At 35.0% G+C, this 14,410-nt stretch overlaps 1 protein-coding gene across 1 annotated transcript; it reads right to left on the minus strand.

Annotated features, from left to right (window-relative positions):
• Window positions 1-10,613: 10,613 nt before the first annotated feature.
• Window positions 10,614-13,430, minus strand: LOC118344871 (glycosyl hydrolase 5 family protein-like). The gene is made up of 4 exons (XM_035686622.1): window positions 12,962-13,430; window positions 12,092-12,339; window positions 11,440-11,957; window positions 10,614-11,350 (listed from the first exon to the last, which is right to left on the minus strand). The coding sequence occupies exons 1-4, from the start codon at window positions 13,376-13,378 to the stop codon at window positions 10,917-10,919; spliced, it is 1,617 nt and encodes a 538-aa protein (XP_035542515.1). The 5' UTR covers window positions 13,379-13,430; the 3' UTR covers window positions 10,614-10,916.
• Window positions 13,431-14,410: the final 980 nt, after the last annotated feature.

Below are 14,410 nucleotides of genomic sequence, written 5' to 3' on the forward strand. Positions count from 1 at the left end.
TAATATACATTAGTATATTAATTACATTTCGTTTTAATTAATTAGTATACATTAGTATACTAATGTATATTAGTATGTTAATTACATTTTATGCCCTAATACTAATACAATTAAAACCGAAAAATCGGACCAAACCGAACCGGAACCGGTAAAATCAGAGGTACCGATTTAGGAGAGTAACCGGGGCGTAATCGGTTTTCAAAAATGCAAAACTGTTACATACCTGTTCGGTCCTAAATTTTGTTCCGGACCGGATCGGACCGGCTACACCCCTACTCAAAATCATCATATAGTGCCTCAATACCTCCTTTGCCAAGTCAAATACCTTTTACCTTGAATAAATTGCATGTTCTCTAACTCAGCTACCTAAACCCCCAAAGACTTTAGTGGACATTTGGAAAAAAGTTTCATCTCATCTCATCTCTTTCCCAAATATCATTCAAATACAAATATTTTCAAATTAATCATTACAACTTTCCCAAACTTTCAAATAAAAAATAAAAATAAAAAATTTAACTTTTTCAAATTCCAAAACAACAATAATATTAAAAAATTATATTCTAACAATATTTTAACTATATAATATTTTTTATTCAATTATTTTCTCTTCTTTCCCAAAACTCAATAAATACGTAACTAAAACTATCTCATTACTATTTACAAACCATCTTACTACTATTCACAGAATTATCATCTCATCTCATTCCCAAGCATTTCTTTATAGCTTTCATTAGGCCCCTTTTGGATTCGAAAAGTGTTTCATCTCATCTCATCTCATCATTACAATTTTCTTAAATTCTCACACAAAATATAATAAACAAGTCAAAATTTTCAAATTTCAATTCATCTTTTTCAAATTCTTAAACAATAACAATATTAAAAAATAATATTTTAACAATATTTTTTTCAACTTTCATCATTCATCTAAAATTATCTCATCTCATCTCTGAATCCAAACCAGCCCTAAATTCTTATCTCATCCTATTAATTCTAACCTCTTCTTGGTTTCATCATCAATCATTATGTTACATCATAAAAAATATTGACTTTATTGGACTTAGACTTTGTTTGAATTTAAAAAAACTCTCAAATAATCTATCATCTAATCATTACAAATTTTCCAACCTTTCAAATAAAATATGAGAAACAATTCAACTTTTTCAAATCACGAAACAAAAATTATATTAAAAAATTATATTCTAATAATATTTTATTCAACTTTCAACTTTCATCTCAACTCAACTCATTATCCAAACCTCTCCTTAATGCATGGTTGTACATGTCTCAATCGAAATCACACGCCATTAGCCATAGACAACAATAATATTAATGTCGTCGTGCTGAGGTGCTAGGTTTTGTCGTTGTCTTTTTTTGTGCTAGATCTACCTTGTAAATTCGAACAATAGTTTGTTATCTTTTTAATAGAATGTAATTTCAGTTGTAATTCAAGAAAAATTCTTCCAATTCGATAATCTCAAAATGTGAATGTTAAAAAATCTAGATAGAGTGCATAACAAAGTTGTTTATCTCAAGCGACAAAACTTGAATCGAGTACAGTTGTTTCGCAGACTTTTGTTACTTCTTGTTTGTCCAAAATCATACTTTTCGATTGTGGAATATGTCACGTGCTAAAATTGGTATTGGAAGCACTCATTCAAAGAAGGAAGGGCTATCTATATAGCCCCTCCAAATGTAACTGGTTAGCATTAAAGGTCAGCTAGCAAAACTCTTGAAATGAATTTTAAGCCACTTCATAACCCTTAAACATATGAAGGGAAGGTTGCCAATTTTTAATAATTCTATTTAGCATCCAACACACTACACATCTTTTAATTTTTTTCATTTTTCCCATAACAAGTATGTGATGTATGGATGATAAGTAAAATAATTCAATTAGTTTAGCAGGAATAAATAAATAAATGTATAGTGTACAGTGTTGGATGATGAGTATCATAACCCGCCAACTTTATAGAGGGTTGGTTTTGTTAAGTCGTTTTTCATATGCATTTGGGTCAGGTTCCAGCAACTTAGGTTTTCAGAATTTGGACCTGAAAAATAGAGAATAAGGAAACTGAGAGAGGGTGACATTGGGGCCGGGGAGTCTCCGATGCCAAAGTCAGTAAAGTCTCTTGGGAGTTTGTAAATAAGTAAGAGAGTTTCTCATACTTGGGAGTTGTTATTTATACCAGGAGTCTGGGGTGGACAAATCGTGTCTGCCCTCATGGAATCTATGTCATTCATATTGTTCCTCTTGTCAGTCTTTTAATACTGCGTGCCTCTACGACAACGTCATTAATGTGGCATGTAGCTCAGGTAGTGGTGCTATTAATGTAGCGTAGTTTCCCGATTTGTCTCACCCTATTGGTGTCCTTGGTAGTCCGTCGATGTCTTTCATGTTAGAGGATCGAGGGTCCCCCTTACTTTCTGCTCATGACGTGGACAAGCACTCAAGGACTGGACACTGTCCAAGAGATCTCCAGGTCGACGAGTCTCATCTCCCTACAATACGTTCCCTCATAGAGGTTGCATCCTGGAGAGTCTACTTGTGGGCCAGGCCAAAGAGTCTACTTGTTTTGGGATGGGCATTTGCTTCTTTTCCCCTTAGTTTCCCTTCTCAGTGTTTGAGTTTACAAAATCATATAGAAGGTCTGGAGCTAAGCAGAAACAAAAGGCTTGCATTCATGTAATTGGTAGTTAAGTTAGTTATCCAACTATGAGCATTAGTGGTCCAAATGGCAAGTTGTAAATAGTCATTGTATATATATAAATGAACTGATTGTATAGCATTTGTAATTCATTCGATCATAATGAGAAGTATTGATCATATTCTTCTTCTATAGTCTCTATGTTTTCTACATTTTTACATGGTGTCATCGTGTATAAGATTTTCGCTAACCTCTTAAGTCTTTTTCTTCATTTCTTTCTTCAATCTTTCTGTTTCTTTCTCGCTTCTATGGCGAATTCCGAGTCTACTGTGAATTCTACTTCTATGGCAAATGCTGGTGATTCTTCAAGAAATCCATCGGATGATTCTTTTAAGTTCTTATTACTTGCACCCATCTGATAATCTTGGAGCACTCTTAGTTTTCGAGATCTTTACTGGTGAAAACTGCGTTGATCTATCTTTATTGCCCTTACAGTAAAGGGCAAGATTGCATTCATAAATGGTATTCTGCCTTAATCCAATCTTGGTGATTCTCGAATTCAAACTGCTTGGTTGACAGCAAATAATCTTGTTCTATCTTGGCTAATGAATTCTATAGCCAAAGAGATTCGTGGGAGTCTACTATACTTCACAAGTGCATACGACATTTGGGAAGAACTCAAGACAAGGTATCTACGAAGTGATGGTCCAAGAGTCTTTACTATAGATAAGTCTCTTAGTTCAATTTCTCAAGGATCAAGATCAATTACCGAGTACTTTAACGAATTCAAGACCCTCTGGGATGAATACATTAGTTACAGGCCAATTCCAAGTTGTAGATGTGGAATCCTCGACAGATGTTCTTGCAATTTTTTAAAGAACTTCACAGAAAGGCAACAATCCGATTATGTGATGAAATTTCTCATTGGCTTGCATGATTCTTACTCTATGATGCGAAGTCAATTACTTCTCCAATCACCTTTGCCTTCTATGAGCAAAATATTTTCTTTTCTACTGCAAGAAGAAAGCCAAAGATCATAACTAATGTTGATGGCAATCCTATAGACCATGAAATGGTTGTTGCACAAGCACAGAAACCAGTTGCTACAAATGGTACTCAGTTCACAAAATCAAAAGCAAAAGTAGATGTCACTAGTTCCCATTGTGGATATACTAGACACCTTGCAGACAAATGCTTCCAATTAATTAGATACCCACCTGGATGGAAAGGCCCATGAGGCAAGATAGTTTTTCCTACTCAACATGGAAATGCAAATACCAGATTGCTCACTCCAAATGATGCTTCTTCTTTAGAGTCAGATTCAAGCATCTTAAACATATTTTCTCAAGAGCAAATTCAAAACATGTTGTCACTTGCAAATAGCTTATCCCATACACACACAAATTCTAACTCCACAGTAGACACTGCTTCTACCTCAGGTATTATATCATGTCACACTGTTTCTATTGGCAAAAATAATTTTCTATGGATCCTTGATACAGGAGCAACAGATCATATGATCTATTCTCCCCATCTTTTCAATACAATTCACTTACTAGTAAATCATCTATGGTCCATTTACCAAATGGCCAATTGCCTTCACTGGAGATGTAAATTTCTCATCTGATATAACCTTACATAATGCCATTTATATTACTTCATTCAATGTTAATCTCATATCTGCTTCAAAACTCACTAAAGACAATTCTATTGGATTGTTTTTCTTTCAATCCAAATGCATTTTGCAGAACCTAATCAGCTGGAAGATAATTGGGCTTGCTGAAGTAAAGTCTGGCCTATACCACCTACAACAACCTTTTGCTCAAGTAAGGAGTAAATCATTTTTGAATTGTGTACCTTCTGTTTCTTTAGCAAATAATTGTAACATCCATGCTAATATTTGGCATCGACTAGGACATCTTCCGCCTACCATACTAAAAATCATTAGTGAGATAGATTCCAATGTACTTGCAAATCAAAATCATGTGAAGTCTGTTCTTTAGCCAAATAGAAAAGGTTACCATTCTCTGTATCAAATAGCTATTCAAATAAAGCATTTCGGTTAGTCCCTTGTGACATTTGGGGTCCTTTCTCAACTACTTCATATTTTGGCTTTAATTACTTCCTAACAATTATAGGTGACTGTACAAGACTCACTTGGCTTTATCTCATGAAAACCAAAACAGAAACTCTCACCATTCTCACAAACTTTGTTTCTTATATTCATACTCAGTTCAACACAACTATTCAAACTCTTAGGACTGATAATGGTCAAGAGTTTAACATGCCTAATTTTTGTAATGACCATGGCATAATCCATCAATTGTCATGTGTTGAAACACCCAAACAGAATGGTAGGGTTGAAAGAAAACATCAACACCTCCTTAACGTTGCTAGAGCTTTACTTTTTCAGTCAAAGTTGCCACTTTCTTACTGGACAGATTATGTGCTAACAACCACACATCTAATAAATCGAACCCCTTCTTCTATCCTAAAAAATCAGACACCATACCTTCTTTTATATAAAAAACATCCAGATTACAACTATCTTAAAGTTTTTGGATGTTTGTATTTTGCTAGCACACTCACTGCTCATAGAGGAAAATTCCAACCAAGAGCTTCAAAGTGCCTCTTTCTAGGTTACCCACCAAATATCAAAGGGTATAAGCTTTTGGATCTTGTCACTCTCAAAACATTTGTTTCCAGAAATGTGATTTTCCATGAATCCATATTCCCTTCCATACCAAACACAATCCATACACCCTTTGTCTTTCCTAATTTTCCTCAATTTTATGAATCTTCAGAACCCAATTCTCCTTCACTTCCTATTACATCAAATTCTCAAATTTAAAACACTCAAACTGAAACGCTTAGAAGGTCTCAAAGGATCAGGAATCCTCCTACATACTTGCATAATTTCTATTGTGGTCATACGGCATAGACAACTTTAGTTACTTAATCATCTCCCAACTGCAATTCAACTTCTAATGCAGGTAAGCCTCATTCTATATTTCCTTACCTTTATACTTCTCAATTATCCCCTAGATATAATGCTTTTGTTGCTACCATTACTTCAACCTTTGAACCCAAAACCTTCAAACAAGCTATTTCTCATCCTCAATGGCAAACTGCCATGTCAGAAGAAATAAAGGCTATTGAACTAAACAAAACTTGGGATCTTGCTATTTTACCTCCAAAAAAAATTGCAATAGGTTGTAAATGGGTTTATTGTGTCAAGTTTAAGGCTGATGACACAGTTGAGAGGTATAAAACAAGGCTAGTAGTAAAGGGCTACACTCAACAAGAGGGGCTAGATTTTTTTTATACTTATTATCCTGTTGCTAAGATGACAACTGTGAGAGTATTACTTCTTGTTGCTGCCATAAAATAGTGGCATTTACATCAATTAGATGTAAATAATGTCTTTTTGCATGGAGATCTTAATGAAGAAGTGTACATGCAATTGCCACCAGGCTATTCCTCAACCAATGACCCTCGAGTATGCAAGCTTAAAAAGAGTTTCTATAGGCTGAAACAGGCATCAAGACAATGTTTCTCCAAATTGTCTTATTCTTTGCTGCAACTTGGCTTCACTCAGGGTAAATCAGATTCTTCTTTATTCATCAAACAAACCCCTTTAGCTTTCATAGCTCTACTCATTTATGTTGATGATGTAATCCTTTCATCTGATAGCATTAATCATATTAATATGGTGAAGAAATTTCTTCATGATTCTTTTACAATCAAGGATCTTGGTGAGTTTAAATACATCTTGGGTCTGGAAGTAGCCAGATCAGCTAAGGGCATTACTATCTTTCAAAGAAAATATGCCCTGGATATTCTCAAGATAGTGGTTTCTTTGGATGTAAACCAGTAGCTTTTCCTATAGAGTCCAATCTGAAACTAAGTGCAACTGATTCTTCATCAACTCTCACTAATCCTGCATCATATCAAAGGCTTGTAGGTCGATTGTTGTATTTAACTATAACTTGACCTGACATAGCCTACTCTATTCAAGCATTAAATCAGTTTATGGCCAATCCAAGTACCTTACATCTATAAGCTGCCGAGAGGGTACTTCGATACATTAAAGCTACACTAGGACAATGACTTTTCATCTATGCAGAATCGTCTCTACATCTAAAAGCATACTCAGATAGTGATTGGGGTGGCTGCTTGGATACTAGAAGAAGTGTAACTGAGTTCACAGTGTTTATAGGAGACTCTCTTATCTCATGGAAATCGAGGAAATAGCCCAATGTTAGCAGATCATCTGCTGAATCTGAGTACAGGGCCTTAGCAACAACTACATGTGAAATCCAATGGCTCATATATCTGCTAGCTGATTTGAATGTTCAACATTCTCAAGCTGTCTTATTATATACTGATAGCAAACCAGCCTCTGAAATTACTTCTAATCCTGTGCATCGCTAAATGTCTAAGCATATTCAACTAGATTTTCACTTAGTTCGGGAAAAATTACAAGAAGGCCTCATCAAAATCATACACATTCCTTCTAAACACCAATTAGCTAACATATTAACCAAACCCCTCGGTTCACTCAGCTTTCATCACCTTATTTGCAAGATGGGAATGATTAATATACATTCTCATCTTGAGAAAGGTTGGGGGGGGGGGGTATTGGAGTTTACAAAATCATATAGAAGATTTGGAGTTAAAGGCTCAAGAAGCCAAACAGAAAGAAAAGGCTCATTCATGTAATTGGTAGTTAAGTTTGTTATCCAACTATGAACATTAGTGGTCCAAATGGCAAGTTGTAAATAGTCATTGTATCTATTGATTATATAACATTTGTAATTCATTCGACCATAATGAGAAGTATTGATCATATTCTTCTTCTATAGTCTTTTTGTTTTCTACATTTTTACACTCTGGCTGATAGGCCCGTTGAGACAGAGGGGGGAAAACCCCTTACAGGTTTAATTTCGTTTCCACATTTTCTTTTGTAAAATAGAAGATAGTTGAATAAGATGCCCCAATAAGCGCATATCCTTTATTCTGATGTTGTTAACGTGTAAGAAAAAATCCAAAGTTTTAATTTTAATATTTTTTCAAGAGTAATGCTAGAAATAGTCATAGATTGTGCAAGTGATGTGCACTCTTTCCGAAAAAAGAGTGAGGTCCACCATTAAAAAATTATTTTTTTTCATGTGAGTATCATATTTACTCACTTTTGAAAATGAGTGTTATGACTGCAAATATTATTTTTTTTTAATTTGACTTTTTAGTGGTATAGAGAGAGTATCACTTGCAAATCCAATTTTTCTTACTACTACATACATATATGGACAAGATAGTGAAAATGGTTAAGATAGTGAGAATGGTTTTTGACCATGGCAATTGTACTCAATTACTTTAATGATCCACAATTTGTTCCCTGATTCTCTTTACATGGCTTTCATTCCATTTGGAAAATCAGTTTTCTTGTATTTCAAGGCTTGGAGAGATTCTATTGTCAAGGACCACGCCATTAACAGAAAGTGTGGAAGTGATTGAAGGAGATGCAATGGAACACTGAGATCAGTGATGCAACTCCATTTAACAACTCGATGCAGTTTCTTTTTCTTTAAAACCCATGATTGGAACCCCAAGGGGTTGGCCCAAGTAGTGAATATTTTGGTTTTGGGGTATCACTCCCTTCAAGGTCTAAGGTTCAACATCTTATGAGTGCAAACAATCCTTTGGGACCACACCCTTTGGTGAAAAATCCACAATTTAACAAGTTCCGTATAGGAAAAATTTCGAGGGTGCGGTACACAGGACCAACGTTTTACTCTACAGGAATGAGTCCGAAGGGCCCTACCTTAGAAGGGTCCCCCGACATATAAAAAAACAAATCAACTACTTCAAAAGCTTGATAGTTTTAGATAGGTGATTTGGGTGAACAGTTCTGGGCGTAATAATCAATTTCAAACTCTTGTTATAATATCTTTGGCTAATATGAGCTAGAGATCAATGAATTGGAGGATCCATCGACATGATAAAATTTTATATGCAAGAGAATTTAATTTAGAATTTCTCTTCCAAATTAAACCCTGCAATGGTAGTGGTGTGGAGAGTATCCACTATCTTGACTTGCAAGTAGAGCTCAATCCAGGAATAATCTTGTGGACATGCCTCACATGGTATTATTTTTCTCCGCTACATGCTTCAAATTATTGAGAACAATATTTTAACTATCCAAAAATACAAAAAACTTGGAAGGTATGACTATATGAAGATGAAATATTCTTGTTTTTCTCTCTTTTCTTTTTCTTAGCGTTTAGGGTACTCCGTTATTAACATTAAATGAATTGTCTCGGCTTAGCATAGAAGATCTTAGGAGTTGTGACATCTGCTAGATTTTGTATTAACAACCAAAGTCAGTTCAGTAGTCAAATTCTAGAAACTTAACAACATTACCAATTAGGAAAATAAATGTACAACAAAATTAAATTAAATTAAAACTTGATGCATAGGTAATATAACGATCTGGCCCAATAATTCTAAGATTGAAATATTGATAATTTTTATTAGACTTAAATTATATTTAATGAGTTATATTGAATAAGTCTCATGAACGCTAAATTATTGATATTGATTAGGAGTTTTAATTACACTCAATAACTAGGTTAATCCATTTATTATTGAACGAGTTAGACTCCTTTTAGAATTTAAGAATCAGTCATTAGAAATTTATTTCAATTTAAAATATCACAGATTAAAGTCCCCTACGTAATCTCAGTCACTGCCAATCCTATATTGAATGAACTATTAGATCATATTTTTAAATTCAAACTCTCTTCTTAGATGATCACGACTGAGTGTTCAGCAGATTGGTGTCACTACATGTATTAACGGAGTCCAACTCAAACTCGTCGGTACCCTCTCCCAAATCTCTCTATAAATATCTTCATTCCGTATGTTATTTGAAAAAACCATAAACTCTAATAAGTGCAACGACTGAACCCAAGATACCCAATGCAGCATCGTGCATATCCCACATTCACCATGCCAATAGCCGATTGCCTTATTCATCTCACAACATCTCTAATGTTTTCTCTCTCCTTCTAATTCATATGATCGATTTCAAGCAGAAAATATTGAATTGACACTCCGAGGTAAATAGCTTAAACATAAAATTAGGATTATCATACGTTAGCTAGTTATATATATATTATTATTAAATCCAGTTCTTTGGAAGCCAATATTTATATACCATGTATGTCATAAATTTACAAGCACGTCATTCATCATATTTCATTCCACATATTATAGTTATGTATGTATTATGCATCTCATGTTACATAAGACACGTAAGTTTTTCATAAGATCATGTGTAAGATAAGCTTAAAATAGTTAACCAAATTTTCATTTAAATACATGGTACCAATGCAAATTTATGAGTGGACATGCAAGTCACGAACTTAAGCATGGTCCACCATAATATGCCAAAATACTATTAACGGCTCCCATTACGGTTGTGGGATGTAGGATCGGTGCACAACCTTGCACACATGGTTATGTGTGGAAGCTAATAAAATAAATATGATAAGTCAGATAATTTAAGACAAGTTATGCATGACATAAGTATACGTATGAATGATCATGATTTTAAGTTCTCAACATGAAATGTTTTTGAGTTTACATTATGATGGGCTTCTTATTTGGTATTCGATTCATTTTAATTTGTTTTATGTTTTTAAACCACCCCCGTCAGAATATTTAAGAAGATAGAGCTGCAGAACAAAACTTAGTCCAGGGAGGCGTGGCAAATCATGTACATAGATTTTAAATTATGACTTTTATGGTACGAATTTTGAGAAATTTTAATAAATGCTTCCGTGCACTCATTCATGATCTTGGTATTTTATTAAAGAATGATTTTATTTATTATATAGAATCTTTGTATCTGGCGTTTTATTAAGAATAAATTTTTTAAGTCACAGTCAGTAGTAGCACTCCAGCTCTAGAGAATTTTTAAAAATAACTTTATTATTAACTATAGGGAGCGGGGTGTTATAGATAATCAGCTCAAGTACACTGATCTTTGCTTCTTAAACTAGATGCTAACCGTTTGGGTTTTTTCCTCCTTTTTTTGTTGTATTGGGACTAATATATATGGGCATATGGAGGAGCTTCACAATTTACATGAGGTATGGTTATCTTTACAGTTGCGAATGGCTTATCTGGTTACGCTATTGCTGATCATAAAAGCATCCATATAGAATCCTAACCAGGCAAAGCCAAGATTGAGCTTTATCAGAATGATTATGTAGAGCTTGAACTCCTTGTACTGTCAACAAGCTTGAACCACTGGCTTCCTGGGTCACACATATCATCTCTGCTTATGCATTTGCAAGTATTTGTGACTATGGTATTAGTGGAGTCTACATCTAGGCAAACGGTAGCACCACTGTCAAGCTTGGTTGAGAGATGCATCTTTGAATCTGAGGCGGTTTCCCATTTTGAACCAGATCTGCTGCAGACTATGCCAAGTCTTGCTGGCTTTCCCAAATCTTGTGCTTGTAGGCAGAAATAAGTTCCCTGTACGGTTAAAGTTTTCTGCGGTGTGTAGTTCCAGCCATCGGAGTCTGTGCAGGGACCCAACCGTAATGGCTCCTGCAGTCTTTTTCTTAGAACACAGAGACCAGTTGATGGATGGAAGATTAGTTTGTGTAGTTTAGTTTGCAATAGACCAGGCCCTGCAAGTCACATGAGCACAATCCTGAAATGTCGAAAGGATGATAGTAGTTAAAATGAAGATGAAAGGCATTTATCATCATTAATATACCTCGAAAAGGAGATTGCAGAGCAGAGATCCTTTGCAAGAATGCATTTCGTGTATCACACCAATTCCAATCAAGCAGACCAAAGTTCTCATTTAATCCAGTAACTCCCTCTCTCATATAATAACTCCCAGCAAGTGTCCAGAGGGCCCAATCCAAGTCAAGTTCAGCTGCCACACCCGAGAAGCAATTCATATACCTGTTGTCATTCACACTGGTACCTCTTAGGTCTATCCCAAACTCACCCAAGAACAACGGCCATCCTTGTTCCAACAAAAATCCTGACAATCTCATCATGTTATCTACCACTCTCCCGCACACTTGATTCGGGTTGCCAGATTCCCATGCCATCCCATCTGAAAAACCATACCAATGCGTCTCATACACTAGCTTTCCCGTGAATGTGAGGTCCACTGGTTGATTGTGGAGGAATGACAAGTCTCTGCCGTAGTTGAGGCCAGAGAGAATGACCAGAACATCTGGGTTTGCTGCATGCACTGCTTCTGCTCCCTTCTGCATGTACCTAGTTTGTTTGAAAACTGAAAATTAGAACTAACACAAAAGAATTGAACAAAAAGAACCATTGACATGAATCTATTTGTGGAGGAGCTGAGCATTGTGCACAAGATTAGGCTAGCCCTTTTATGTATGATGTACCTGTACCAATCATACACGTTTTGTCTGGGGCCTCGAAGCTCATTCCTCAAGCTCATGCCGACAACATTGTCCACGCCATTGAAGATGGTTGCCATCCGAGTTAGCCCCTCAATCCAGAGGTCCGGGTTGAAATACTGGTCGCCAAAGAACCCATTGCGATCAGAGTTGCTGCAACACCATCCGGGCTTGCTTATATGATTGTCCAATATGACCATCACGTTGTTAGCCCCCAAGCTAGACACTACCGCCTTAATTAGACATAAAATTTTGTCAAATACGATACAAGTGATAAAAACAATTTCTCCATCTAAGTATTAGAGATTAAATGTGTAATTTTCGCATTTGGAGTTTTGCTGACACGTCTTATTGGGTTTCTTAGAAAAGTTGAAATTATTAAACCAAAAATAATTTATCTAATTAAAGTAGTAATTTTTATTACTAATTAGTATATTCTTTTAATTTCTTAATATTTGTCCTTTTAGTTTTCTCAATTCATGCATCTTTTTTTTTTTGGTCACCGATAGATTCATTGCAGAGAGAGAGAGAGAGAGAACACGATACCATTGTCGTGGCAATCACCATCAGCCTCATTGGCATTGTTATCATACTTATTCGAGTAATTATCGTCAATTATTATATATAGCCTATATTAACGCTTAAATATAAAATAAATAGAATATATATTTTAATAATATTTTATTTAATTTTTAATTTTAATCCGAATTCATCTACCAGTCAAGTCTACGAATAAGACAAAACCAAACTCATGAAGATAAGGATGTCCCCTCTCTCTCTCTCTGAATGTTTATGGGGTTACATTTTAACCGGGAGATTTGGGAATTAAGAAGAAGAGGGCTATTTTGTTGTTACCTGGAATGCTTGTAAGAGGGGAAGATCAACGATGGAGGGGTTGTTGGCCTGGATTCCGACAACGGATTCAGACAGCCCAAGACTCTGAAAGGACTGTCGGACAGTGAGAGAAGCGAAAGAGTCGTTGGTGGCCAAAAAAAGTGGCCAAGTGAGCCTAACACAGTTGAATCCCATGGATTTGATCCTCTTGGAGATGGCGTCCATGGGCTGTTTGCTCAGTCCCTCCGCCACCACAGCTTCCATGTGCGACGCCCAGTTCACGCATGCCAGCTTTACCCTTTGCCCTTCATCGTCCACAATCCACCGTGAATCGGTGTATAGCGGTAAAGCTGATACAGGCTTGCTTTGGAGTACGATGCTCGGAATCCACAGAATACAGAGGAAGAAGACGACAAAGAAGAAAAAGCACCTCCCCATATTGACTTCGTTTTGATTTTTGGAGGCCGAGGCGTTTGGGAAAGTGGAGAGTTTGTTACCGCTATTTATACCAGATGATGGGCATATATATTCACTTTGTTGCTTATTTTAGAAGATAATTCGAAGTATTAAATTTAATTGATGATTAAAACATTAAATTATTACCTTCTAGGATAATTGATGTTTTAATAAAATATAGCCTTTAATTAATTAATTTATTTATTAATATTTCACTAAATTTCAATCAAATATTTTATATTTTGAACTCACTTATTAATAGGAATATTCCCTACAAGTAATGGGAAATACTAAACTTAAATTAAATATTAAATTTAAAAGAAAAGTTATTCATTATTTTAATTATTTGAGGTCATTTATAATTTAATGTGAAAATTAATTTTCTAGACCTTATTACCCAACCATCATTCTCCTGATTTATTTAAATTTCCCAAACATTTTGGATGACATAATAATTAAAGGATAAGATGGGTTCTTTTTTACTTGTTTAATATTCCGTTGAATCGCATCAACTTAATTTAATCGTCAAATGTTAAAATAGACATGTGGCCACTGAAATTCAAGGAATCATTGACTTAATGAAAAATTCTATTCCTAAGCCTCATACACCACACACCATCATTTTTATAATTTTTATAATTTTATTTTCTTATTAAATGTGTAGTATATGAATTATGAGTATAATAATTCAATTATTTTAAGAGTAATAAAACCAAAAAAAATTTTAAAAAAATTTTGATATGTAGTGTATGGGCTTATGAATAGCAATGCTCTTGACTTATTTGTACAATGATGTTACCAATGTGGAATGATGTGATTAGTCACTTTGGATATTTGAGTATGTGAATTTCAGTTACCCATTGCCATTGCCAACACACCAAGTAATGTGTATGTGGCCAGGAATAAAATGCCCCTTTTGCCATTACTTGCACCCTTCTTTTTCCTTTGGAAGACTTGTAAGGCAATCCACGTAGCATTATTATTGGTTTTGTCATCGGTTTATTATTTTAAACC

The sequence above is a fragment of the Juglans regia genome, chromosome 16, assembly GCF_001411555.2.
Source record: "Juglans regia cultivar Chandler chromosome 16, Walnut 2.0, whole genome shotgun sequence".
Lineage (NCBI taxonomy): Eukaryota > Viridiplantae > Streptophyta > Magnoliopsida > Fagales > Juglandaceae > Juglans > Juglans regia.

Bases quoted from the DNA above. Each gene is read 5' to 3' on its own strand.
- LOC118344871 (XM_035686622.1), bottom strand. From the start codon at position 13,378: ATGGGGAGGTGCTTTTTCTTCTTTGTCGTCTTCTTCCTCTGTATTCTG. The intron at 12,340-12,961 runs GTAACAACAAAA...TGTCTAATTAAG, and splicing joins CCCTCTTACAAGCATTCCAG to GCGGTAGTGTCTAGCTTGGG. The intron at 11,958-12,091 runs GTACATCATACA...CAAACAAACTAG, and splicing joins AACGTGTATGATTGGTACAG to GTACATGCAGAAGGGAGCAG.